General features: G+C 43.8%; 1 protein-coding gene across 3 annotated transcripts in view; it reads right to left on the bottom strand.

The window, feature by feature from the left end:
- The window catches only part of RPH3A (rabphilin 3A), a 192991-nt gene that overhangs the window by 72019 nt on the left and 95780 nt on the right, over positions 1-25192 (bottom strand). For all 3 annotated transcript variants that reach the window (XM_073021124.1, XM_073021122.1, XM_073021123.1), the window contains one exon: positions 2370-2458. In XM_073021124.1, the coding sequence (XP_072877225.1) occupies positions 2370-2440 (71 nt within the window). In that variant the 5' untranslated portion in view covers positions 2441-2458. The remainder of the gene's footprint in view (positions 1-2369; positions 2459-25192) is intronic.

Here is a 25192-nt window from a genome sequence, read left to right as displayed (position 1 = left end):
AATCATTATTAGAGATAAAGAGAGACATTACATAATGATAAAAGGTTCAACTTTTCAGTAATATAGGTCAACTCCAAACCTGTAGCCATCTCACAAAACCACAAGGAGAAACTGACAGATCCATGGTAACTGAAGGAGATTTCAGCATAATACAAGTAGACTAAAAAGCCATAAATGTAAAAACATGTTATAAACACAATTAATAATCTCATTTTGATATGTGAGTGACCTTACAAACTATAATTATAGAATGCACATTTTTCTTATGTACTCATTGAGCATAGCCCAAGATCTGGTTATAAGCCAAATCTTAACACATTTCAAAGATGAAGTATCATATGGGTCATATTCTCCAACCGAAATGCCATTAAATTTGAGTTTAATAACGAAAATAGTAATAAGTTAAGAATCCTCAAACATCTAGAAATTTTTAAATATACCTCTAAGTCACTCTTGGGTTAAAGTAGAAATCATAAGAGAAATTTTAAAATACATAGAAATGAGAAACAATGAAAATACTATATGTTGAAGCTTGTGGGATCATTTGAATGTGGTACTTTGTCGATCATATTTATAATTACTAATATTAGAAAAAAGGGAAGTTTTATATTAATGAGGTAAGTACACAACCCAAGTATTTAGAAAGTAATAGAACACACTTAAGAAAATGAGAAAGGATTATTTAATAGAAATTAGAACAAAAATTAATCAGACAGTAAATGACAGGGCAATATTAAATAATAAGAAAGGCATTCCCATTTCAATCTCCTTTCCAACCTCACGTACTTCAAGGAGAAAGTGCTCATATGATTTTAACACTTCTCTATCACTTGCTAGTTGCCTTTTTAAGTGGGAAGCAAGTCTCAGGCTCAGAGCCTCTGTGAGGCTACAGTTTATAGCTAGAATGTAATAACATTGTTTTTTTTAAATTATTTGTCTTCATGGTTACCTTTGTTCATAGAAAGCATGAACTAATTATCCACTTACATCCATTTGTGATTAAAAAAAACTCTTGTTAGAGTGCTTACATTTTATAAGTAGCCAATTAAGAGAAAATAACAATAATGATATTTCATAGATGAGGAAAAAATTGTAAAAGTGGTGCTCGAATGACCAAGTTTAGGGAAACACTGCTCTCCAACAAGGAAAAATCTTTGCTAAAAAGCCTTTGTAGGCTAGGGGTAGTGGCTCATACCTGTAATCCCAGCATTTTGGGAGACCAAGGCAGGAGGATCACTTGAGCCCAGGAGTTTGAGACCAGGCGGTCAACATAGCAAGACCCTATCTCTACAAAAAGAAATTAAAATTAGCCAGGCATGGTGGTGCATGCCTGTAGTCCAAGCTACTCAGGAGGCTGAGACAAGAGGATTGCTTGAGCCCGGGAGGTCAAGGCAATAAGTTATGATTGCACCACTACGTTTCAGCCTGGGCAACGGAGCAAGACCCTGTCTCAAATTTAAAAAAAAAAAAAAAAAAAAAAAAAAAAAGCCTTTCTCCATTCTTTGGGCAAGCCACAACAACTACACCCTGACACTTATTCTTGTTACAAAAATAACCATATCTTCAACTATCCTGCCCAGAATTTAAACTCTTAAACTGACCCTAAAATACTGTCTAACAAAAGATTGACAGAAGTCCACAGTTAAGGAAACTTAGAGGTCATCTATTCCAGGGAGACCAGCTGGGATGGGTGGGTAACAGAAATGTCCAAAGTAGGCCAGGTATTGGAGACCAACAAGGAATGATGGGGACTGTGGAAAACTGGAGAGATCTTGTCAGTCTAAATATATGAGCTGCTACTTATCTTCTGCTGAACTGTTGGCAAAATTGCGGTCCAGTATTGTCAGGTCTTCTGATATTTTGAAGTCATGTCAGAAATCTGGACTTTCATGTGAAATCTCCCAATTTTTACATGATCAGGCCCAAAATATAAAAAAGAAAAAAACCATACACACACACTTCTGCAAGTCAGAGTCTGCCAGGTTGTAATCTCTGATCTAGTGCAACTTCCTTATTTGACCGATGAGGGAACTAGGACCCCGAGAGGGGAAGGTATTCGCCTATTATCCCACAGTAAATTAGCTCATATCCAGAACTAGAACCCAAGTCTGGTTCTGACCACCAGGTCAGTTCTCTCTCCAGTCCACCAGGCCACCTAATCTACGGAGCATGAAACTCAGGATTTAATCTGTTCTTCCAACCTTGCAAAATAGTCAAACTACGGGAAACATTTTCATGACTGAACTCCCATTAGGTTCCTCTCCCCCTTCCTCAGGGAAGGAAGCTATTCCTTCTTTTTTTAAAGCGTAGAACTGTCAAAACCTCATCGACTCAAAACAAGCCACTCCCAGGAACATGCAGCAACTTACTTTGATTGAAGCGGCCGGTCACTGGGGTACATCCAACGGTTAGAACTGTTGCTGAACACGGTGTCAGTCATGGTAGACGTCTAGTGCTCCTGGAAAACATTAATCCAGAGAGGACATCACCCCATCATTCAGCCACTCCTTAGTTCTCAAGTCCCTGCTTTATGCCACACACCCAGTGAGATAGAGAAGAAAGAACTAAATCTAGTTTCTCCATTTTTCAGATGGGGAATCTGAGATCCTAAGGGGGAAAAGTGTCTTGCTGGAAGTCACAGCTACCCCGTGGCAAGAAATGGACCAGAGGGAAGAACCCCTCACCTAAATCCAAGCTCCTCCATACACTGTTGTGGGGATGTTGAGGGAAGGCCACCACACCCCCAGCAGTGTGTGGGCCAGAGTTCTTAACTCGAATCCAGGGTGTTTCTACTAAGCAAGTCATCTGACTTAGTTGTTGTGGCGTCATCCCTGCCTTTTTTTTTTTTTTTTCATTTTCTTTTTCTTTCTTTCTTCTTTTTTTTTTTTTTTTTTTAAATTATACTTTAAGTTCCGGGATGCATGTGCAGAACGTGCAGGTTTGTTACATAGGTATACACGTGCCATGGTGGTTTGCTGCACCCATCAACCCATCATCTACATTAGGTATTTCTCCTAATGCTATCCCTCCCCTGGCCCCCCACCCCAGGACAGGCCCCGGTGTGTGATGTTCCCCTTCCTGCGTCCATGTGTCGCTGCCTTTTTTAAAAAAAATACTCTATATCCAAACTATCAGAAAATGGTATTGGCTTGATCTTTAAAATAGATTTAGGATCTGCCTACTCCTTTCAGCCTGCATCGCTACTATGCTGATGCAAACTGCCACTATCCCTGCCTGACTTAATGCAATTGACTCTCCTTGGTCTTTCTCCATCTACCCTTGTCCCATTTCATTCAGTATTCATAATAACCACAAAGTAGAGACACCCCAGTATTCACCAGCTGATGAGCAGATTAACAAAATGTGGTATATCCATGCAATGCAGGATTGTTCCACCATAAAAACAGATATGGTATTGACATATGCTATAATGTAGGTGAACCTTGAAAACATGATGCTAAGTGAAAGAAGGCAGACACAAAACGCCATATATTGTGAGATTCCACCTATATAAAGTATACAGAATAGGAACATCTATAAAAGATTAAAATGAGATCAGTGGTTGCCCAGGCTGGGGGAGGTGCTGGGGGTGCAGGGTTTCTTTGTAAGGACAGTGAAAATATTCTAAAGTTGATTATGGTGATGGATCCACAACTCTGTGAGAATACCAAAAGCCATGGAATTGCCCACTTTAAATGGGTGAATTATATTATCTGTGAGTTATATCTCAATAAAACTGAAAAAATAAAATGGTGCCACCACTTTGGAAAACTGTTTGGCAGTATCTGTTAAGCTAAAAGTCCATCTACCATGTGGCCCAGGAATTCTACTCAGGTACACACCCCAGAAATATGCTCAGGTATATACCCAGGAAAAAAGTGCTTATGTTCTAAGACATGTACAAGAATGTTTATAGCAGCTTTATTCATAATAGCTTAACACTGGAAACAATCCAAATGCCCATCAACAGAGAGCAGATAAGGCCGTTGTGGTTTATTTGTACAGTGGAATGCTGGTGAGCAATGACAGACAAGCTTCTGATACAGTAACGCCATGTAACGCCATGGATGAACCCATAGATGTTATGTTTAGTGAAAGATGCCAGGAACAAAGAGAACACACTGTCTGATTATATTAACACAAGAGTTAAGAAAAGACAAAGCTATTTGGTGGTGACAGAAATCAGGGCAAATAAATTGCTTACTTTGGGGAGGCTATTGATTCAGAAGGGGCAGGAGGGGGCCTCCGTGGGGTGAAGATATTCCATATCTTGATCTGGGTGGCCACTAACCAGGTATATACATCTGCAAAAGCCATCAAGCTAAACTCTTAAGATGTGTGTACTTCATGTCCTTCCCTTCATCCCCCAAAAAGCAAGTCAGCTATGTCACTCTTTTGCTCAAGTCTTCAATGGCTCCCTGTTGCTCCTAGACTAAAATCTAAACCCCTTAGCACAGCCTGGCTCCCTGCAGCCTCCTTCTCTTTTCCTCCCACTCTTCTCACGCCCTCTTTCCCAGCCCCAAAGGCCTTCCTGCTGCTCCCTCGATATCCCCCCCCCCAAATTCCCACTTGCTCTTCCCTCAGCCTGGAAGCCTTCCTGCAGATGCTTGTTCGGCTCACTCTCTCCCTTTGTGTAGGTTTGTTCCTAAATGCCACCTCCTCCAAGAGGGCCTCCCTGACCACTCAGTTTAAAATAGCTCCTATAGGGGGGTCACTGTAGGGAGATCTTCAGGATAAATAGCTAATGCATGCAGAGCTTAATACCTAGGTGAGGAGCTGATAGGTGCAACAAACTACCACGGCACACATTTACCTGAGTAACAAAGCTGCACATCCTGCACATGTACCCTGGAAGTTAAAATAAAATATATGTATTTTTGAAAAATAAAATTATCTAAATAAATAAAATAGTTCTTCCTCCCGCTTCTCCACTCTGGCCTCCTTTACTCCGATTTATTTTTCTTCCTAGCTCTTATCACTAGCCCAATTTAATACCAGTTGTTTATGTTTATGTTTGTGTCTTTGCTTAGAGTTTGAATCCCCCTGCTAATATGTGCATACCTTTTTCCATTTTGTTCACTGCTTAGTCTCAAACACTAGCATAGTGTCTGGCACCTAGACGGTACGTAATGAAAATTTGCTGAATGTGCGGAAGAGTCTCCATCAACACTGTCAGAGCGGCTGAACTCAGCCAGGCTTCAGTTCTCTCTGAACCTGCCCCCGACCCCACCCCTCTGAAGGTCTCGCCAAGAGTCAGAGGGAAGAGACCACATGGAGATTGCAGTAATTATTTTAAAAACAAATAGAAAGCAGATCAGCATGTCTAGGGGGTCCTGATTTCCCTGTAGGTCTTGTTGTCTGTGATGCTAAATAGATGAGAACTTGGGAGGTGAACACACAGTGGCCTCCCTCTCCTGTCCTGTATCTTTGTAGTTATTCAGTCTTTGTGTGGGAGAAACCGGAGGGGAATGCTGGTTGGACCCGTAGCAGAGAAGGTCCCTTACACTAAAGCTATTTCATCTGCTCCCATGTGGTTAACACAATCTTCCCAGATTAATGTGGGCATTTCATTGTTTCCACTTCAAAAACAGAAAGGAGAGACAGCTCCTGTTGTGAAGGAAATTTGCTGAAAAAGAACTTTAATGTCTCATTATTGCCTGTGGTGAGAGCTGAGCAGACTTCCCTGGAGCCCCCCACCTGGAGGACCCCTGGCCCCTGCTGAGTGCAAAGAGGCTCAGTCCCTGAGCATGAGCTTCCTCGGCTGCTGTTGGTCTAGAAAGCTGAACCTGTAACTGAAGGTTTCATCTGCTGCTTTGCAGCAGAGAGAAGACACTGGCCTTGGAGACCCTGGGAGGAAGGTAGGTCTGGGGTAAGGGAGACACATGATCACCTCCCAGGAACTCTGATCTCCAACTTCCATCATCCTCAGGGCAGCATCTGGCCTGCTCGCACTCTCCTTTGTTCAGTCATGCACACCAGGGCTGTGTTTCCCACTAAAATTCCACCTGCAAAGTCTAAACTCACTGGTTGACCAGCCAGTGGAAACCACCTAGCTCCATCCCTCCAGGCCAAAAGCCACCCTGGACAGCCCTGGTTATTTCAGCTTGGCCACTTGGGGCTCTCAATGCACTTAACATCCCAGGATTGGACTCTTTATCTACTGCTTACCCCAGTCTACCAGGCCCGGACCAGAAGAGGAAAATGTTCAAGCAATCAATGATATTTGAACAACTAGAGAAATAGGCCCTGGGAAAGGAGGGCATGTGTCCACCGGCAGTTCTGGGATGGAGGTGGGGATGCAGCTGGGCGGAGGTACCCTAATAGTCACTGTTGATTCCTCATCTGGATCCCCCCTACAGCTGGTGCATCCTCCCATTCCCCACCTCTAGGAGTATTAGCCACGAAGGGCTACACTAAGGGCTTATAGCAGCACCATTTTCCAGAGAATCGCCCTCACCCAACAGGAGCTGCTTTGCCCGGAGATACCAAGGAGCAGCACAAAGCCAGTGGCTAATGAACAAGAGGAGGGTAGAAAAATACAGCCCCTTTCTCCCAGGGTAAGATGGCTTTGTGCCACCATCACACTCCAGAGCTCCCCAAGGATGGGGCTGAGGCCAGATTTCAGGTGAAGCCACGCCCTCACCTAGCTTCCTCTGCTGCCCTTTCCTGCTTTCCTCATTCCCTAGCAGGTTCCTCCTCGGAGCATCCCCTGAGTCTATCACTAGTACAGGAATGCACATCTCAGGTTCTGCTACTAGGGAACTTGACCTTGTGTGGGAGGAGACAGGAGAATCTTAGGGAAGCATGGTTCTGCTCCATGAGCTCATTACATCACCCCTAGTGGTCACACAGCCATTTTCTAATCCAACACAGCATGATCCTAAAATGCTCTCCTAAGATGTTTTCCTACCGGCCTGCAGATGATACTTCATGAAGGCCAACTCTTCATGAGGAGTTGAGGGTGAGTCAACAGAAATGGAGACAGTCTACTGGTGAACCTCAGACATTCTCAAATCACTCCCCACTTTCCCATCACTCACTACAGAGAAACCATCGTCATAATAGACTGGAGGCCTGAGGCCCAGGGAGGACCAGAAGAAGGAAACCAACCATGGATACAAGAAGCAAAAGTATAAATGTAAGTGTCACATAAATAGTGCCAATTTCCAGCCCTAGGACCACTGCAGAAGCTTGGCGTCGCTGAGCTGATAAGTTTAAGTAAGCACCAGTCACACTCCCTAGCACACAGCAGACACTTGTAAAGTGGGAATTCTCTTTTCCTGCTTCTCCTATACTTACTGTGTACAGGATGATGACTTACCATTTTTTGAGTACCTACTGTGCACCAAATTCCATACCTACATTATTTGCTTTACTCCTTACAATCCTACTCCAAGGTAGATGGTATTATCCTCATTTTACAGGTAAGAAAATTCAGGCTCAGGGTGGCTAAGCCACTTGCTCAAAATCACACAGCTACCAAGTAGCAGAACTGGGGTTTGAACCCTGACTCCAAAGCCCATGTGCTTACTCACTACTCTGTTCACACCCGTTCATTACCCCTGGGCTTTGGATTGTTGGGTTCTGATGAGTATCTAGAGGATTGGTGATTGTCCATTCCTGGCCCTCTGGCCCCTGGGTGCATTCTCACCTCTCAGCCTCAGAGACAAACAGATACCTACCCCTCCACCCCACCTCAGCCCTCTCCCAGGCGACTCTGAGAGATCACATACTTTGGCTTGGGTAAGGCCAAGGCAGTGGCTTAAATCCAGCCCTGCAGCTGCAACTTCAGAAGCATAAAATGACTTCCTCTCCTGAAACCAGAGACTTCAGCTCTTCTTTCTAAGCTGGACAGAAACTCCCCTACAGTCCTTGTACAAACTCTAAAGAATCATCTACTTTCAGTAACAAAAGAAGCAAAAACAACAACTGAAAGTTCAGATATCAAGGGCTTACTCCACACTAAGCACCTTTCAAGTTTATCTCCTCGATCCTCGCAATAGCCTTATGAGGTGTGTGCTCTTCTTATTTCATTTTACAGATGGGATAACTGAGTCAAGGAAAGTTTGAGTGAACTTTCCAAGGTCCTGCTTAAATTCCTTCAATCAATCTAAACCTCTAATAATAAGCACTGGATAGTTGGATGAATCTGAATCTTAGACTGAATCTTAGACCTGGAATCTCAGACTGCCACAAAGACTCTGTCCTAACCCCAGATAACCCAGATTCCAGGGTCCTCCCTTCTCCTCCTTTGCCATTGGTTCTGCCTGCTTCTCCCCTGGCTCTCTTTAGCATTGCTTGCTAAGGAACAGCAGTTGCATCCCCCAGAATCTCCAAGGTTTTCTGCTAGTTGTAGTTGAATGGAAAAAACAACACAAAGCCTATTCCGTTTCTGAGCTGCTGTGGCAGGTGTCTGAACGTGACCCAGCGGGGTTGGGCTGGCAAGGGTTTTATGCAGCACTTCAGGGCACTGCAGGGAACCGGCAGGAGCTGCAGCTGTCTGCGTGGAGTTCAATGCCACAGTTGGCCTCCCTATTCCAATGGTCTTGGAATTAAACCAGATGCTTTGCAGCAGAACCTACAGCCACAAGTTTGGACAATGCCCAGACAGTTCCATCTCTCGATCTCTTTCCTTGCCCCTCCTCTCTTCCCCTGAGTGCAGTATATCACTGCTCAATTAGGTATCTGGAAAAACTCACTGTGACTATTTGATGGGGTGGGAAATGTACTTAAACAAAGGGCCTCAAATTGGGAGAAGCAGGATTGTCCATGAGCAAAATCCAGGCTGAAAATGTTTTGTTTGGCCCATGAAGGATTTTTTTAAGGGTAAAATTCAATCAATATTTTAAAAGCACAGGATTTAATTAAAAACACAGATTGCCAGCTTCTCTTGGGAAATCAGAAGAATTAAAAAATATTTATGAAACATTTACTATTACTATGTGCCAGACACTGTTCTAGGCACAGGAGATATAACATTAAAACGAACAAAGACAAAAATTATTGTCCCCATGGAACATGCCTTCTAGTAGGGAAGACTGACAATAAGCAAACAAGTAGAATATTAAATGTGTCAGCTGGTGGTGACTGCTTTAGAGAAAAATAAAAGAGGGAGGGTGATTGGGAATTGGGGGGAAGAAGTGTGGTTTTAAACAGGTGGTCAGAGGGAGCCTTACTGAGAGATGCTATTTGAGCTAAGACCCAAAGTGGGTAATAAACTGAGCCACAAGGCCATCTCGGGGAGAGCATTTCAGGCTGAGGAAAAAGTAAGTGCGAAGGCCCTGGGGCAGGCATGTGCTTGGTAAATTGGAGAAATGGCAAGGAAAACAGAGTGGTTGGAGTGAAGAGAGCAAGAAGGAGCTGAGATCAAAGTGGTGGTAGGGGAGGCATGTAAGCTTCCACCCTGAGAGATACAGGAGACACAGAAAGCCTCTGAACAATGATGCAAGCTGAGTATATTCTATTCCATCTCAAATATGCATCCAGATTTGACTATTTTCCAGGCTGTTGGGATTTCTACACACCCTCACTATGACAAGGACACTTGGAACACCAAAGAGAAAGATGGCGATCTCCTGCTTTGTCTACTGTGGTTGATGGACTGAGTGCCCCTTCACTTGCCTGCCCACTGGTGATTCCTGCCTTCTTTCATGGGACCCCAGCAGCCCTTACACATCCAGTCCCATCCAGATGGTATAGGCTGCTGTTGGCTTCTCCTTGTTCCTAGAGCGACAAGAGCTTGGCTCCTTCCCTGCCAAACTGGTTGGTGCCAGAGACAAGGACAGAGACAGGCCTGGGAAGTCCTAGAGACAAAGGCGACTTTGTGTTCCTGGCCTTGAAACAACAAAGCAAACTCACGGTCCCCTCCATATGGTTCTCCCATTGCCATATAGCAATAACGGATGTTGCCTGCCATGAGCCTTTAAGTAATCCCACAGGACAGTCCCCATTTCACAGATTTTACAGTAGGCACAGAGTTCATCCTCCACTGCTCTGCCCTTACAAGCTGCATGGTCTTGGGCAGATACACAATGTCTGTGGGCCTGTTTCCTCATTGATAAAATGAGTATGGTCATCCCAGCACTACCTACTTCATCATAATGGCTACTTAGGTTGTGCCTGGCCCTGGGCTAAATGCTTGCCATGGATGGCTTCATTTAACTCTCCCAAACACCCATTAAGGAAGGCACAAGTATTATCTCCATTTTGCAGATGGAGATACTGAGGCTTAGAAGGGTAAGTGACTTACCCACTCAGCTGGCGACCAGCAGATCTGGGATTTGTACCTACAGGATCTGATGCCAGGTTGCATGTTTAATCACTCTACTATGCTGCCTCCAGGACTGTTGTGAAGAGTGGGATTTGAAGATGAAGGCAAGAGAGACAACGTGGTACTTGGAACATAGTATGTGTTCAGTAAACATTAATTATTGTCACTATTGTCATTATCTCCATCATCATCCATCAGTGTTTGTTCTCTCCAGCAGCTAAAATGGACCATAACTTCCATGGTGTGATTGGAAAAGCACTAAATGCTTCCATAGCTTTCATGGTGCTCCAAATTTCCTCCACCATCACTGCTCCCTAAAGGTGCATCTGGTTCCCTCTTTCTCCCCTAGCTCAGGAAACAGAGAGGTAAGCTCACTGCAGATGGCGTGTATTGATCACAAAACATAGCCCCATGTATTCTTCTGTATCCCTGTCCTTTTCAGCTCCTACCATCCAGCAGTGAAATCTATTTCCCCACCCACGGAATCTGAGTTGGCTCTGAGACTTTCTGTGGCCAATGGCACACTAGAAGATGTGTTGCATTAGAGGCTTGGAAATACTAGCCCTTCAGAGCCTGGTCTCTTTTGCTACTTTTTAGCAACCCTGCAGTCACCATATGAGAAACCAGACTAGCCTGCTGGAGGATGAGCTATCACAAGGCAGGAGGCTACAGCTGTCCAAGCTACTATGGCTGCCCTGTCACATACCAGTCAGTCCCAGCCAACATACAGGATGACCACAGACACACGAACAAGCCCAGCCAAGATCATCCAAGTTTGGCCTAACTGAACCCAGCTGAACTCAACTCAACTGCCAACAAAGAGAATCATAAGGTAAATAAATGGTTGTTGTTCTAAGCCACTATTTTGTGGGGTGGTTTGTTACACAGCAAAAACTGGCTGGTGAAGCAGCCTCTTGCAGTGAGACAATTGCTGGTTTCAGACCCAAAGCACTGGGATCCAATCTTACCTCCCCTTTTTATTCTCTGCATGACTTTAAGCAAGTTTTGCATCTGTAAAATGAGGATGTAAAAATTCCTATTCTTGATCAGGCATGGTGGCTCACACCTGTAATCCCAGTGTTTGAGAGGCTGAGGTGGGCGGATCACTTGAGGCTGGGAGTTCGAGACCAGCCTTGCCAACATGATGAAACCCTCTCTGTACTAAGAATACAAAAAAATTAGCTGGGCATGGTGGTGCATGCCTGAAATCCCAGCTACTCAGGAGGCTGAGGCACAAGAATCACTTGAACCCAGAAGGTAGAGGTTGCAGTGAGCCGAGATCATGCCACTGCACTCCAGCCTGGGTGAGAGAGTGAGACTCCATCTCAAATATTTGTATATATTCTTCTTATGCCTATCTTGCAGGGTTGTTGGGAAGAACCAATGAGTTAATTCATGTGAGGGGGTCTTGTAATCTAAAGTGTTTTCCAAGTATAAGTCAGGGAGGACACTGTTAGTGTTATTTGAGGGCAGAACTGGGGAGAGAAACAAAGGTCTAAATCCTAGGTGTTTGCTTAAGCCTGAGTGAGACACTGCAGTGGATGTCTAGGGTAGACATCTATTGTTTTTCCCTATCCAGCATTTATCTGGATAGCCTTTTGTTAGGTAAAGTCACCCCAACTGTGTTTTGGGAAACCATTCACTCTCAGTATTGATCTGTGTGGTCCAGGTGGGGCTCATCCAACCCTAGTCCTTAGAGGTGGGCCAATGACCTGTGCCTGGCCCATCAGTGTATTATACTCCCTAGGCTGCTGTGACTGGTTCAAGGATAGGTACACGACCTGAGTTGGTCTTTTGCTGGAACTATGTGGAAAGAAGCATTCTCTTTCCACTGGGCTGCTAAACTGATAGAACAACGCAGATAGCAGTCTGTAGCTGCTATTGATAACTTTTGTCAACACACAATAAAAGCCTGGAAAAGGATAAAAGCAGAGCTGGGAGATAGAGACTGATTCCTGATGATGCTGTTGGAATGCTGGATCCAGCCATACCTGAATCTATCAATCTATCATGGCCTTTTTGGCTACTATGGACCAGTATGTCCCCTCCCCACCCTCTTTATTTATTTATTTATTTTCTTCTTAATTCGAGAAGTCAAATTCAAATCCAATGTGAATCAAATTCCTGCCATTTTCCTGAGTTTTCTCTGTGTATCTTCTGGGTGAGACCAAGCTACCTTGCAGCAAACAGGGATTCCAAAGACAATCAGAATTGACTGAGGCATGGAGAAAAATACACCTTCAGCAACCCCCTTGAATCCTTCCCTCCTCTACCTCAGAGGCACTGCCATCCAAGCTCCTTGGAGAACAGAAAGTGTTTCTAATAAATCCCCACCAAGGCCCGCTGAGACCCTACAACGACAATTAAAATTCAGGGACAATAAACAACACTAATTAAAAGCAAAACTAAGTACTTAATAAGACAAATGAGGTGGCAGTATTAAAAGTCAGGATGAGAGAGCTGGCATTAATTAAAAGCAAAGACTAATTTCTTCCCTCCTCTAAAAAGGCTGCGTGTAGGGGGGTGAGTGCACGCACACACACCTGTGCATTTCTAGACAAGATTTATATTTTGTAAATGTATAAAATTCCCTGGGAGCCGACAGACTGTGGGATTGGTGCTGCCTGGGGTGGGGGTGGGGTGTCTTCCCAGAGAAGGGAACATTTGGGCTGGACCTTGAAGGCTGAGCTGGGACGTGTAAGAATAAAGGATGGAGGAAAGGATGGCGAAGTGAGTAAACAGGGTTCAGAGGCTGCAATGGGCATGAAACACTTAGGGAATAGAAGGACCCATGGGGATGGATCCTGGGTAGATTGAAGACAGGGAGGAAGGGGAAACAGGGCTAAAAAGAGAAAGTGGGGCCAGTGCTGAATCCCTATTTCTGTGGATCAGAAATGATAGTGCATAGCATCTCCACTCAGCCAACCCCAACTTCCATTCGAAGATCCAGAGGCTAAGATCCCCTGCTCTTAGCAGACAGCTCAGCAAGGTGACTAAGGGTATGGGTTTGGAGTTCAAGTCCATTCTGCCATTTATGAGCCAGGTCACCTTGGGCAAATTTACTCACCTTCCAACACCTCAGTTTCCTCATCTGTAAAGCAGGGACAAAAACAGAACCCACCTCTAAATGGAACTATGAGGATTAAATGAAATCACTTCTCTGAAGTCCTTAGTCTAGAGCCTGGCACAAAGCACGCCCTTGTCAAGTGGAAGCTATCCTTAATTTATTATGAATAATAATCTCAGTCATGTTTTCCTAAGAGATGGGAGTCCATTTCCTGTACTGGAATGAAATATCTCAGGCTTTCTGAAACCAGAGTAAGTACATGGAGGAAAACAATAATGGATTATGGAAATAAACACAATAGTAATACACTAATAATAATATAATAATTCTCAAGCATGGGTCATTTGTTGAGCACCATCGTTGCCTTTAGTGTTAATGACTAAATGTTTCTGGCCTTCTACTGTGTGGTGAGATTGGCCCTCCCTTTCCCTGGGGAAGCTGGGAGTGGCTACATGACCTGTTTTGGCCAAAGAAGGTTTCCAAGTGGAAGCTTCAAAGCCAGTGCATACTTCACCACATTACCCTTTTCCCATCTTGACAATCATGTTTGTATGAAGACAGAGCCTTCCTCAGCCTGGGTCCCAGCTCTGAAGACATCCCCTGCTATCTCACCATATCCAAGTAGCATGAGTGAGAAACAAATCAGAAACTTTGGAAATGGTTAACACAGCACAACCTAACCCAGTCTGTCTGTGTTTTCTACGGGCCAGGAGCTGCACTAAATGTTTCACATGCAACGTCTTATTCTGTCTTGGTAATGATCATAGAAAACAGGATCTTTCATGACCCACTTTTACAGATTGGGAAACTGAAGCCCGGAGGGGTAAAGTCATTTGCTGGAAGATGTGCAGCCAGGAGGTTACAACAGGGTGTGCATTTGAAATGAGCCCACAGAAATAAATACAGTACATGACTCCACTGGAGGCAGGGCAGAGCATCCAGGATTGATTGACCTTCCTGAGGTGAATGTCTCCTGCTAGATAGGGGAACCCAAAACTCTTCCTTCCTCCCTGGGTTATGGGAGTCTCTGTGAGCCCTGTGTCTACAAAGCCTTAACACCAGACACCGATCAACAGAACACTCTTCACGGCTCCCTGCACGGTCCAGACAATTACCTAATTCCTTGATAAGGCGGAAACTTGCTTTTGTCATGCTGTTAATCTGGCTTATCTCTGCCCCAGCTACACTGTGGTAAGCAGGGAAAAGGCAAAGGCTCAGGATTGATTTCAGCACTCAACACATGCGCACACAGACACACTGGCCCCATACAGAAAATGTGATTAGACAGGTCTCCATATTAAAACGAGTCATTTAGCTTAATGGCCCCTGGCTGCCACTCAGGCCCAGGCTGCAGTGAAATTCATTCTGATTAAAACTCAGCTGGAGTTGACTTCTCTGCAGCTCTAAATCTGATCATGCCACGGAAGGCCACAAACGGCGTCCTGCTCCCTCCTCTGCCTCAGGGACAGGACGCTCACAGCAGAGAGGGGCATTATTCTCCTTAAAAAGAATGGCAGCAGTCCTGGTCCTCACATCTGAGGAGCATTTTCACACATTTTACATGGGAGAAATAGCATTCCCATTTTATAGGCCAGGAAATTGAGGCCAAGGTTTGTCAAGGTCATGCTGGTAGCAGGTGGAATATCCAATGACTCAAATATGGGTTTCTTATAAATGAGGCTCCTGCCCATCCTGCTCTATTATTTGTTGGGTTAAACATATTAATTTGCTATTTTTATAGTACAAAAATGCTTGCATAATGGCAGCATCATGTGGTTCAACTTAATAATAAAGTAGCTTTGCTGGATAATTTCTATTTGCTCCTCCAGACCCATTCATCCTCCATCCTGCTCTGTGCCCTGGGAGGCTGACCCATGTGGGAGCACTAGCAGGCTCCCTGGCCCTCTGGCTTCTGGTTGGGTTTGTCTAATGGGAGGCACCAGCAGGAGACTGAAGGGAGGGAGGAGAGACAGGCTGGGGTATATTCTTCTGAAGGTCATAGCTCTTGTCAGGAGGACCTCTCCACCCAGTCCTTTCTCTCCTGCATCCACTTATGTTTCCTCCCAGCCCCTCCAAGCCTAGAGATGGTAAGGACTTGCCCAGATAACACAGCTAACAATTGACAGCGCCCCACTTGGAGTCTCAGTCTCAGCAGTGTGGCTCCAGAACATGTGCTCTTGGCCAGCTCACTATCCTGCCCTGAGGGTCTGCATTTCACAGTTCTGCAGAGGTGAGACGTAGTGTAGAAATGAACAACACCAGTCTTCAGGTAGGCAGTTTTCACATACAACCTTATTTTATCGTCACCACTATCCTGTGAGGTAGGCTCCAAAGTTATTCCCATTTCTGACACTCAGAGGGGTGAATTAACTTACCCAAGATGACCAGAAAGGAGTGGTGGAGCCAGTGAGTTATAAACCCAGATGTTCTCCCTTTAATACCAGCAGCCTTAACCGCTAGTCTAGATAACCACTCTTACAACCCGGCCACCTAGCCAGACCTGGAACCACTGAGTAAAAGGTATGGTAAGAGAGAATCTGGCATGAGATAAGAAACAGCTTTCTGAGGAGGCCTGCCCAAGATGGCCAAAGAGGAACAGCTCCAGCCTCCAGCTCCCAGCGTGAGCGACACAGAAGATGGGTGATTTCTGCATTTTCAACTGAGGTACCAGGTTCGTCTCACTGGGGCATGTCGGATAGTTGGCACTGGTCCACAGGTGCAGCCCAACCAGCGAGAGCTGAAGCAGGGCGGGGCATTGCCTCACCTGGGAAGCGCAAGGGGGAAGGAAATTCCTTTTCCTAGACAAAGGAAATTGAGACACACAACACCTGGAAAATCGGGTAACTCCCACCCTAATACTGCGCTTTTCCAAGGGTCTTAGCAAATGGCACACCAGGAGATTATATCTCACACCTGGCCCAGAGGGTCCCACACCCACGGAGCCTCCCTCATTGCCAGCACAGCAGTCTGAGATCTAACTGCAAGGTGGCAGCGAGACTGGGGGAGGGGCGCCCGCCATTGCTGAGGCTTAAGTAGGTAAACAAAGCCTCCGGGAAGCTTGAACTGGGTGGAGCCCACCACAGCTCAAGGAGGCCTGCCTGCCTCTGTAGACTCCACCTCTGGGGACAGGGCATAGCTAAACAAAAAGTAGCAGAAACTTCGGCAGAGGTAAATGTCCCTGTCTGACAGCTTTGAAGAGAGCAATGGATCTCCCAGTATGGAGGTTGAGATCTGAGAATGGACAGACTGCCTGCTCAAGTGGGTCCCTGACCCCTGAGTAGCCTAACTGGGAGACATCCCCCACTAGGTGCAGACCAACACCTCACACCTCAACACGGCTGGGTACACCCCTGAGACGAAGCTTCCAGAGCAAGAATCAGACAGCAACACTCGCTGTTCAGCAATATTCTATCTTCTGCAGCCTCCGCTGCTGATACCCAGGCAAACAGGGTCTGGAGTGGACCTCAGGCAAACTCCAACAGACCTGCAGTTGAGGGTCCTGACTGTTAGAAGGAAAACTAACAAACAGAAAGGACACCCACACCAAAACCCCATCAGTACATCACCATCATCAGAGACCAAAGGCAGATAAAACCACAAAGATGGGGAAAAAGCAATGCAGAAAAGCTGGAAATTCAAAAAATCAGAGCGCATCTCCCCCTCCAAAGGAATGCAGCTCATCGCCAGCAACGGAACAAAGCTGGATGGAGAATGACTTTGATGAGTTGAGAGAAGAAGGCTTCAGTCGATCAAACTTCTCAGAGCTAAAGGAGGAACTATGTAACCAGCACAAAGAAACTAAAAACCTTGAAAAAAGATTTGATGAATGGCTAACTAGAATAACCAACGTAGAGAAGTCCTTAAAAGAACTGACAGAGATGAAAACCATAACACGAGGACTACGTGACAAATGCACAAGCTTCAGTAATTGACTCAATCAACTGGGAGAAAGAGTATCAGCGATTGAAGATCAAATGAATGAAATGAAGCAAGAAGAGAAGTGTAGAGAAAACAAGAGTAAAAAGAAATGAACAAAGCCTCCAAGAAATATGGGATTATGTGAAAAGACCAAATCTACATCTGATTGGTGTGCCTGAAAGTGACGGGGAAAATGGAACCAAGTTGGAAAACACTCTTCAGGATATCATCCAGGAGAACTTCCCCAACCTAGTAAGGCAGGCCAACATTGAAATTCAGGAAATACAGAGAATGCCACAAAGATACTCCTCGAGAAGAGCAACTCCAAGACACATAATTGTCTGATTCACCAAAGTTGAAATGAAGGAAAAAATGTTAAGGGCAGCCAGAGAGAAAGGTCGGGTTACCCACAAAGGGAAGCCCATAAGACTAACAGCAGATCTCTTGGCAGAAACTCTCCAAGCCAGAAGAGAGTGGGGCCCATATTTAACATTCTTAAAGAAAAGAATTTTCAACCCAGAATTTCATATCCAGCCAAACTAAGTTTCATAAGTGAAGGAGAAATAAAATCCTTTACAGACAAGCAAATGCTTAGAGATTTTGTCACCACCAGGCCTGCCCTACAAGAAATCCTGAAGGAAACACTAAACATGGAAAGGAACAACCGGTACCAGCCATTGCAAAAACATGCCAAAATGTAAAGTCCATTGATGCTAGGAAGAAACTGCATCAACTAATGAGCAAAATAACCAGCTAATATCATAATGACAGGATCAAGTTCACACATAACAATATTAACCTTAAATGTAAATGGACTAAATGCCCCAATTAAAAGACACAGACTGGCGAATTGGATAAAGAGTCAAGACCCATCAGTTTGCTGTATTCAGGAGACCCATCTCACATACAGAGACACACATAGGCTCAAAATAAAGAGATGGAGGAAGATCTACCAAGCAAATGGAAAACAAAAAAAAGCAGAAGTTGCAATCCTAGTCTCTGATAAAACAGACTTTAAACCATCAAAGATCAAAAGAGACAAAGAAGGCCATAACATAACGGTAAAGGGATCAATTCATCAGGAAGAGCTAATTATCCTAAATATATATGCACCCAATACAGGAGCACTCAGATTCATAAAGCATGTCCTTAGAGACTTACAAAGAGACTTAGACTCCCATACAATAATAATGGGAAACTTTAACACCCCACTGTCAACATTAGACAGATCAACAAGACAGAAAGTTAACAAGGATATCCAGGAATTGAACTCAACTCTGCACCAAACGGACCTAATAGACATCTACAGAACTCTCCACCCCAAATCAACAGAATATACATTCTTCTCAGCACCACATTGCACTTATTCCAAAATTGACCACATAGTTAGAAGTAAAGCACTCCTTAGCAAATGTAAAAGAACAGAAATTATAACAAACTGTCTCTCAGACCACAGTGAAACCATACTAGAACTCAGGACTAAGAAACTCAATCAAAACCGCTCAACTACATAGACACTGAACAACCTGCTCCTGAATGACTACTGGGTATATAATGAAATGAAGGCAGAAATAAAGATGTTCTTTGAAACCAATGAGAACAAAGATACAACATACCAGAATCTCTGGGACACATTTAAAGCAGTGTGTAGAGGTAAATTTATAGCACTAAATGCCCACAAGAGAAAGCAGGAAAGATCTAAAATTGACACCCTAACATCACAATTAAAAGAACTAGAGAAGCAAGAGCAAACACATTCAAAAGCTAGCAGAAGGCAAGAAATAACTAAGATAAGAGCAGAACTGAAGGAGATAGAGACACAAAAAACCCTCCAAAAAATCATTGAATCCAGGAGCTGGTTTTTTGAAAAGATCAACAAAATTGATAGACCACTAGCAAGACTAATAAAGAAGAAAAGAGAGAAGAATCAAATAGATGCAATAAAAAATGATAAAGGGGATATCACCACCGACCCCACAGAAATACAAACTACCATCAGAGAATACTATAAACACCTCTTTGCAAATAAACTAGAAAACCTAGAAGAAAGGGATAATTTCCTGGACACTTACACTCTCCCAAAACTAAACCAGGAAGAAGTTGAATCCCTGAATAGACCAATAGCAGGCTCTGAAATTGAGGCAATAATTCATAGCCCACCAACCAAAAAAAGTCCAGGACCAGACGGATTCACAGCCAAATTCTACCAGAGGTACAAGGAGGAGTTGGTACCAATCCTTCTGAAACTATTCCAATCAATAGAAAACGAGGGACTCCTCCCTAACTCATTTTACGAGGCCAACATCATCCTGATACCACAGCCTGACAGAGATACAACAAAAAAAGAGAATTTTAGAACAATATCCCTGATGAACATCGATGCAAAAATCCTCAATAAAATACTGGCAAACAGAATCCAGCAGCACATCAAAACGCTTATCCACCATGATCAAGTGGGCTTCATCCCTGGGATGCAAGGCTGGTTCAACATATGCAAATCAATAAACATAATCCAGCATATAAACAGAACCAAAGACAAAAACTACATTATTATCTCAATAGATGCAGAAAAGGCCTTTGACAAAATTCAACAGCCCTTCATGCTAAAAAACTCTCAATAAATTCGGTATCGATGGAATGTATCTCAAAATAATAAGAGCTATTTATGACAAACCCACAGCCAATATCATACTGAATGGGCAAAAACTGGAAGCATTCCCTTTGAAAACTGGCACAAGACAGGGATGCCCTCTCTCACCACTCCTATTCAACATAGTGTTGGAAGTTCTGGCGAGGGCAATCAGGCAAAAGAAAGAAAGAAAGGGTAATCCGTTAGGAAAAGAAGAAGTCAAATTGTCCCTGTTTGCAGATGACATGATTGTATATTGAGAAAACCCCATTGTCTCAGCCCAAAATCTCCTTAAGCTGATAAGCAACTTCAGCAAAGTCTTACGATACAAAATCAATGTGCAAAAATCACAAGCATTCTTATACACCAATAACAGACAAACAGAGAGCCAAATCATGAATGAACTCCCATTCACAATAGCTTCAAAGAGAATAAAATACCTAGGAATCCAACTTACAAGGGATGTAATGGACTTCTTCAAGGAGAACTACAAACCACTGCTCAGTGAAATAAAAGAGGACACAAACAAATGGAAGAACATACCATGCTCATGGATAGGAAGAATCAATATTGTGAAAATGGCCATACTGCCCAAGGTAATTTATAGATTCAAGGCCATCCCCATTAAGCTACCAATGACTTTCTTCACAGAATTGGAAAAAACTGCTTTAAAGTTCATATGGAACCAAAAAAGACCCCGCATTGCCAAGACAATCCTAAACCAAAAGAACCAAGCTGGAGGCATCATGCTACCTGACTTCAAACTACACTACAAGGCTACAGTAACCAAAACAGCACAGTACTGGTCTAAAACAGAGATATAGTCCAATGGAACAGAACAGAGCCCTCAGAAATACCACACATCTATAGCCATCTGATCTTTGACAAACCTGACAAAAACAAGAAATGGGGAAAGGATCCCCTATTTAATAAATGGTGCTGGGAAAATTGGCTAGCCATAAATAGAAAGCTGAAACTGGATCCTTTCCTTACTCCTTATACAAAAATTAATTCAAGATGGATTACAGACTTAAATTTTAGGCCTAAAACCATAAAAACCCTAGAAGAAAACCTAGGTAATACTATTCAGGACATAGACATGGGCAAGGACTTCATGTCTAAAACACCAAAAGCAATGGTAACAAAAGCCAAAATTGACAAATGGGATCTAATTAAACCAAAGAGCTTCTGCATAGCAAAAGAAACTACCATCAGAGTGAACAGGCAACCTACAGAACGGGAGATAATTTTTGCAATCTACTCATCTGACAAAGGGCTAATACCCAGAACCTATAAAGAACTCAATCTAATTTACAAGAAAAAAACAAACAACTCCATCAAAAATTGGGCAACGGATATGAACAGACACTTTTCAAAAGAAGACATTCATACAGCCAACACACACATGAAAAAAATGCTCATCATCACTCGCCATCAGAGAAATACAAATCAAAACCACAATGAGATACCATCTCACAACAGTTAGAATGGCAATCATTAAAAAATCAGGAAACAACAGGTGCTGGAGAGGATGTGGAGAAATAGGAACACTTTTACACTGTTGGTGGGACTGTAAACTAGTTCAACCATTGTGGAAAACAGTATGGCGATTCCTCAAGGATCTAGAACTAGAAATACCATTTGGCCCAGCCATCCCATTACTGGGTATATACCCAAAGGATTACAAGTCATGAAGCTATAAAGACACATGCACACGTATGTTTATTGCGGCACTATTCACAATAGCAAAGACTTGGAATCAACCCAAATGTCCATCAGTGACAGACTGATTAAGAAAATGTGGCACACACACACCACGGAATACTATGTGGCCATAGAAAAGGATGAGTTCATGTCCTTTGTAGGGACATGGATGCAACTGGTAACCATCATTCTCAGCAAACTATTGCAAGAACAGAAAACCAAATGCCGCATGTTCTCACTCATAGGTGGGCATTGAACAATGAGATCACTTGGACACAGGAAGGGGAACATCACACATTGGGTCCTATTGTGGGGAGGGGGTAGAGGGGAGGGATAGCATTAGGAGATATACCTAATGTAAATGACAAGTTAATGGGTGCAGCACACCAACATGGCACATGTACACATATGTAACAAACCTGCATGTTGTGCACATGTACCCTAGAACTTAAAGTATAATAATAATAATAAAAAAGAAACAGCTTTCTAACCATCAGACCCATCAAAATGGAGACATACTACTTTGATAGATAATAGGCTCCCCATCATTGGAGGTAATCGAGCACAAACAGCAAAACCACTTGTTGGGGCTGTCAAAAAGAGGGCGATGAGCTTTCCTGAAACTACCCCTTTCTGTATTTGAAAAGGAATGGCTCAAGTTCACAGACTTTTCCCTCTCATATGTGGTTAAATTCCCCACGGGAATTTAACGGGGCATTTGACTTGGCCTGACCCTCTGATCAAGCCAGAAGAACTAGTTCCTGGTTACACAACAGAAAGCTGAAGTATCCTGGCCTAACATAGGCCAGGGAAGGGCTCTTCTTGTCTTCTCACTTTGCTACAAACACACGCACATACACACACTCACATCCCCACCCACGCCCCACATCCTCCCCTACACACTCGTGCACACTCCCACATAAATACACCGCACACACACACACACACACACTCACCTTACTCCCACATAACACGCCCCACATCCTAGTTTACTCCATACCCACCATACCTGCGCTGCAACCACTCTCAACTCCACTATACACATATACACACACACACAATCATACAAACATGACACCCTCATTTTCACCCACAGTACAAATTTCAACACACCATCTCCCATCAAGGGCAGTGAGCAAGAGCCCAGGCTTTAGAGTTACACAGACAGACCTGTGTTCAACCCCCAGCTAAGCAGGCTGAGCCTGGGCAAATTACTTAACTTTTCAGAGCTTCTGTTCCCTCATCTGTAATGTGGGGGATGTAGCAGCACCCACTTCATGGGGTTGTTTGAGGTTGCAGCAAAAAGTAACACAGCGAGCACCTAGTCCTGTACCAGCCCAGGCAAAACCCTCACTAGGCATCGCCCAGGTGTTCTTCCAGAACCCCTCCTCTCCTGAATCTCATTTTAGCACAGTCTCTAACCACAGGAAGTACACTTTCTGCCTCACACAGTCTAGCTGTGTTCACTTCCCTGGGGTGTGAATTTTAAGAAATCCAAGGCCACTTTAGAAAAAGTGAAAAGCTTCTCTTAGTTCTCATGAATAATAGATCTTCAAGGCCTGCCTCTATCCATTCCCTTCTCCTTTCCAGGCACCAGGTGGGGGAAAGAAACAGAAAATAAAACCTTGGCCAGTATTGGCTGGAGAACATGAATGGACCACAATCTTCCTCTTCTTCTCTTCTTGCCCCCATGAAAACAACCCTCAAAACATTAGGTACTGTAGATGAAGAACTCTGCAATTTACAAAGCCCTTGGTCTCCCCAGTCACCTAGGCGGGCGGGTGTTACGACTCAAATCACTGGAGGCAAAAGAGTGCAGAGGCTGAGAGGTGCTGAGCTGTCAGGATTCAAGTCCTCACTCTGCCTCTCTCTAGTTATGTGATGTTAAGATGGTTACTTAACCTCTCTATGCCTTTCTTTCATTAAGGATGATAGCAGTACCTATCTTATAGGGACGTTAAAGGATTAAATGAGTTAGTACTTGTAAAGTGCTTAGAACAATGCCTGACTCATGGTTAAATAAAGAGGATGAAGTTACCCTTGTCGTCATCTCCAGATATCAAGCCTGCCAAATAGAGCTATAATGGTAGTTATCACTTACTGCATGCCAGGGATTGCACTAAGTAATTTGTATACATTGGCTCAAAGAAGGTTTGCGAAGAGAGAGAAATCAGAAGGCCAGAGCTGTAGTTCAGCACCATAGACAGCAGCACATACACATTACTCTTTTCCTCCTCTCCCCAGTTTTAGGGAATGAATAAATATACAAAGGGATTTTTCTGTGTGTGGGGTGGGGGGGGGGGGGGAGGAGGGGAGAGAGAGAGAGAATGAATCAGAAATTGATACACTTTCTACAAGCTGGAATCCACAAACCATGTACCATTTTGACTTGACTTACTCTTCTCCTTGAGATTCATGCAGCTATCAAGATGGCATAGAATGGTGTAAAACTTTTTTCACACCCTGAAATGTTGGTTTCTCCCTGTAAGCCCTACAATCCTAGCTCAACTCTCATCTGTCCCATAATGCCTTCTTCAATCCACTCTTTCTCCTCTGAATTTTTAACATATTTGGGATTCAGAAGTTCATGGCTTAGCCTTCGCTGGTTCAAGAAATCATCCTCCACAAGACTGAAAGTTCCATGGAGGTATGGGGAGTGGACATGAGTTCCTCCTTCTCCTGGTACTAACACCGTGGTTTGGTTTTGTTTTTAAAGGAACCATCTTTTCCCTCAGACCATGGTGTTCTGGTCTCAATTCTTAGCTCCAGGGGTTCTCACATGACTCTGGCCTCACCAGTCAGCATATCCCCCCTTGTTACTACATATAATTGACTCAAAGTTGGATTAGTTCCCCAATCCAAACCAATTAGATTCAATGCTTAGACTTTTGTTGCAATCCCAGAAAGGAGAGGCTCTTTTTTTTCTACTAAACTAAAGTTGGATGAGGCAAACTTGGACTTGGTGGGTTCTACCAGGGGGAGAAGTCTGCCTGAAAGGGAGGCCAACCCAGAAGAAAGCCGAATGATGAGATGGTGAGAACTCAGTTCTAGCCTATTGTTGAGCCTCTGGATCCAGTCATGCCTCCACCATGAGGGGACCCTTCGATCACATTAGCAAATAAATGGTATCACTTGAACTAGTTTGAGTAAGGTTTGCAATCAACATAGTCATGATGAATGCAGAGACATACACACACACAGTCAATACTCATTATTTGTGAATTCCATATTTGCAAATTTGCCTACTTGCTAAAATTTGGAACCCCCAAAATCAATACCTGTGACCCTTTCATGGTCATTCACAGACATGCACAGAGTGACCAAAATGTTTGCGTCACCTCATATGCATGCTCCTAGCTGAAGGTAAACAAAGCAGGTCTCCACCTTGTTTCAGCTCCTATGCTGTAATCAAGTCTCTTTTCTGGGGGGGGTCTATTTAGTTCCACACTTTTTTTGCATTTTTGCACTTTTTGTTGGTAATTTTGCTGCTTAAAAATGGTCCCCAAGCATAGTGCTATTGAGTGTTCCTAGGAGCAGGAAGGCTGTGATGTGCCTTACAGAGAAAATAATGCATATGATACAATTTGTTCAGAGCTTTCGAACT

The sequence above is a fragment of the Chlorocebus sabaeus genome, chromosome 11, assembly GCF_047675955.1.
Source record: "Chlorocebus sabaeus isolate Y175 chromosome 11, mChlSab1.0.hap1, whole genome shotgun sequence".
Classification (NCBI taxonomy): Eukaryota; Metazoa; Chordata; class Mammalia; order Primates; family Cercopithecidae; genus Chlorocebus; species Chlorocebus sabaeus.
The sequence above is the reverse complement of the archived record's forward strand: the minus strand, read 5'-3'. Positions and strand labels throughout refer to the sequence as shown.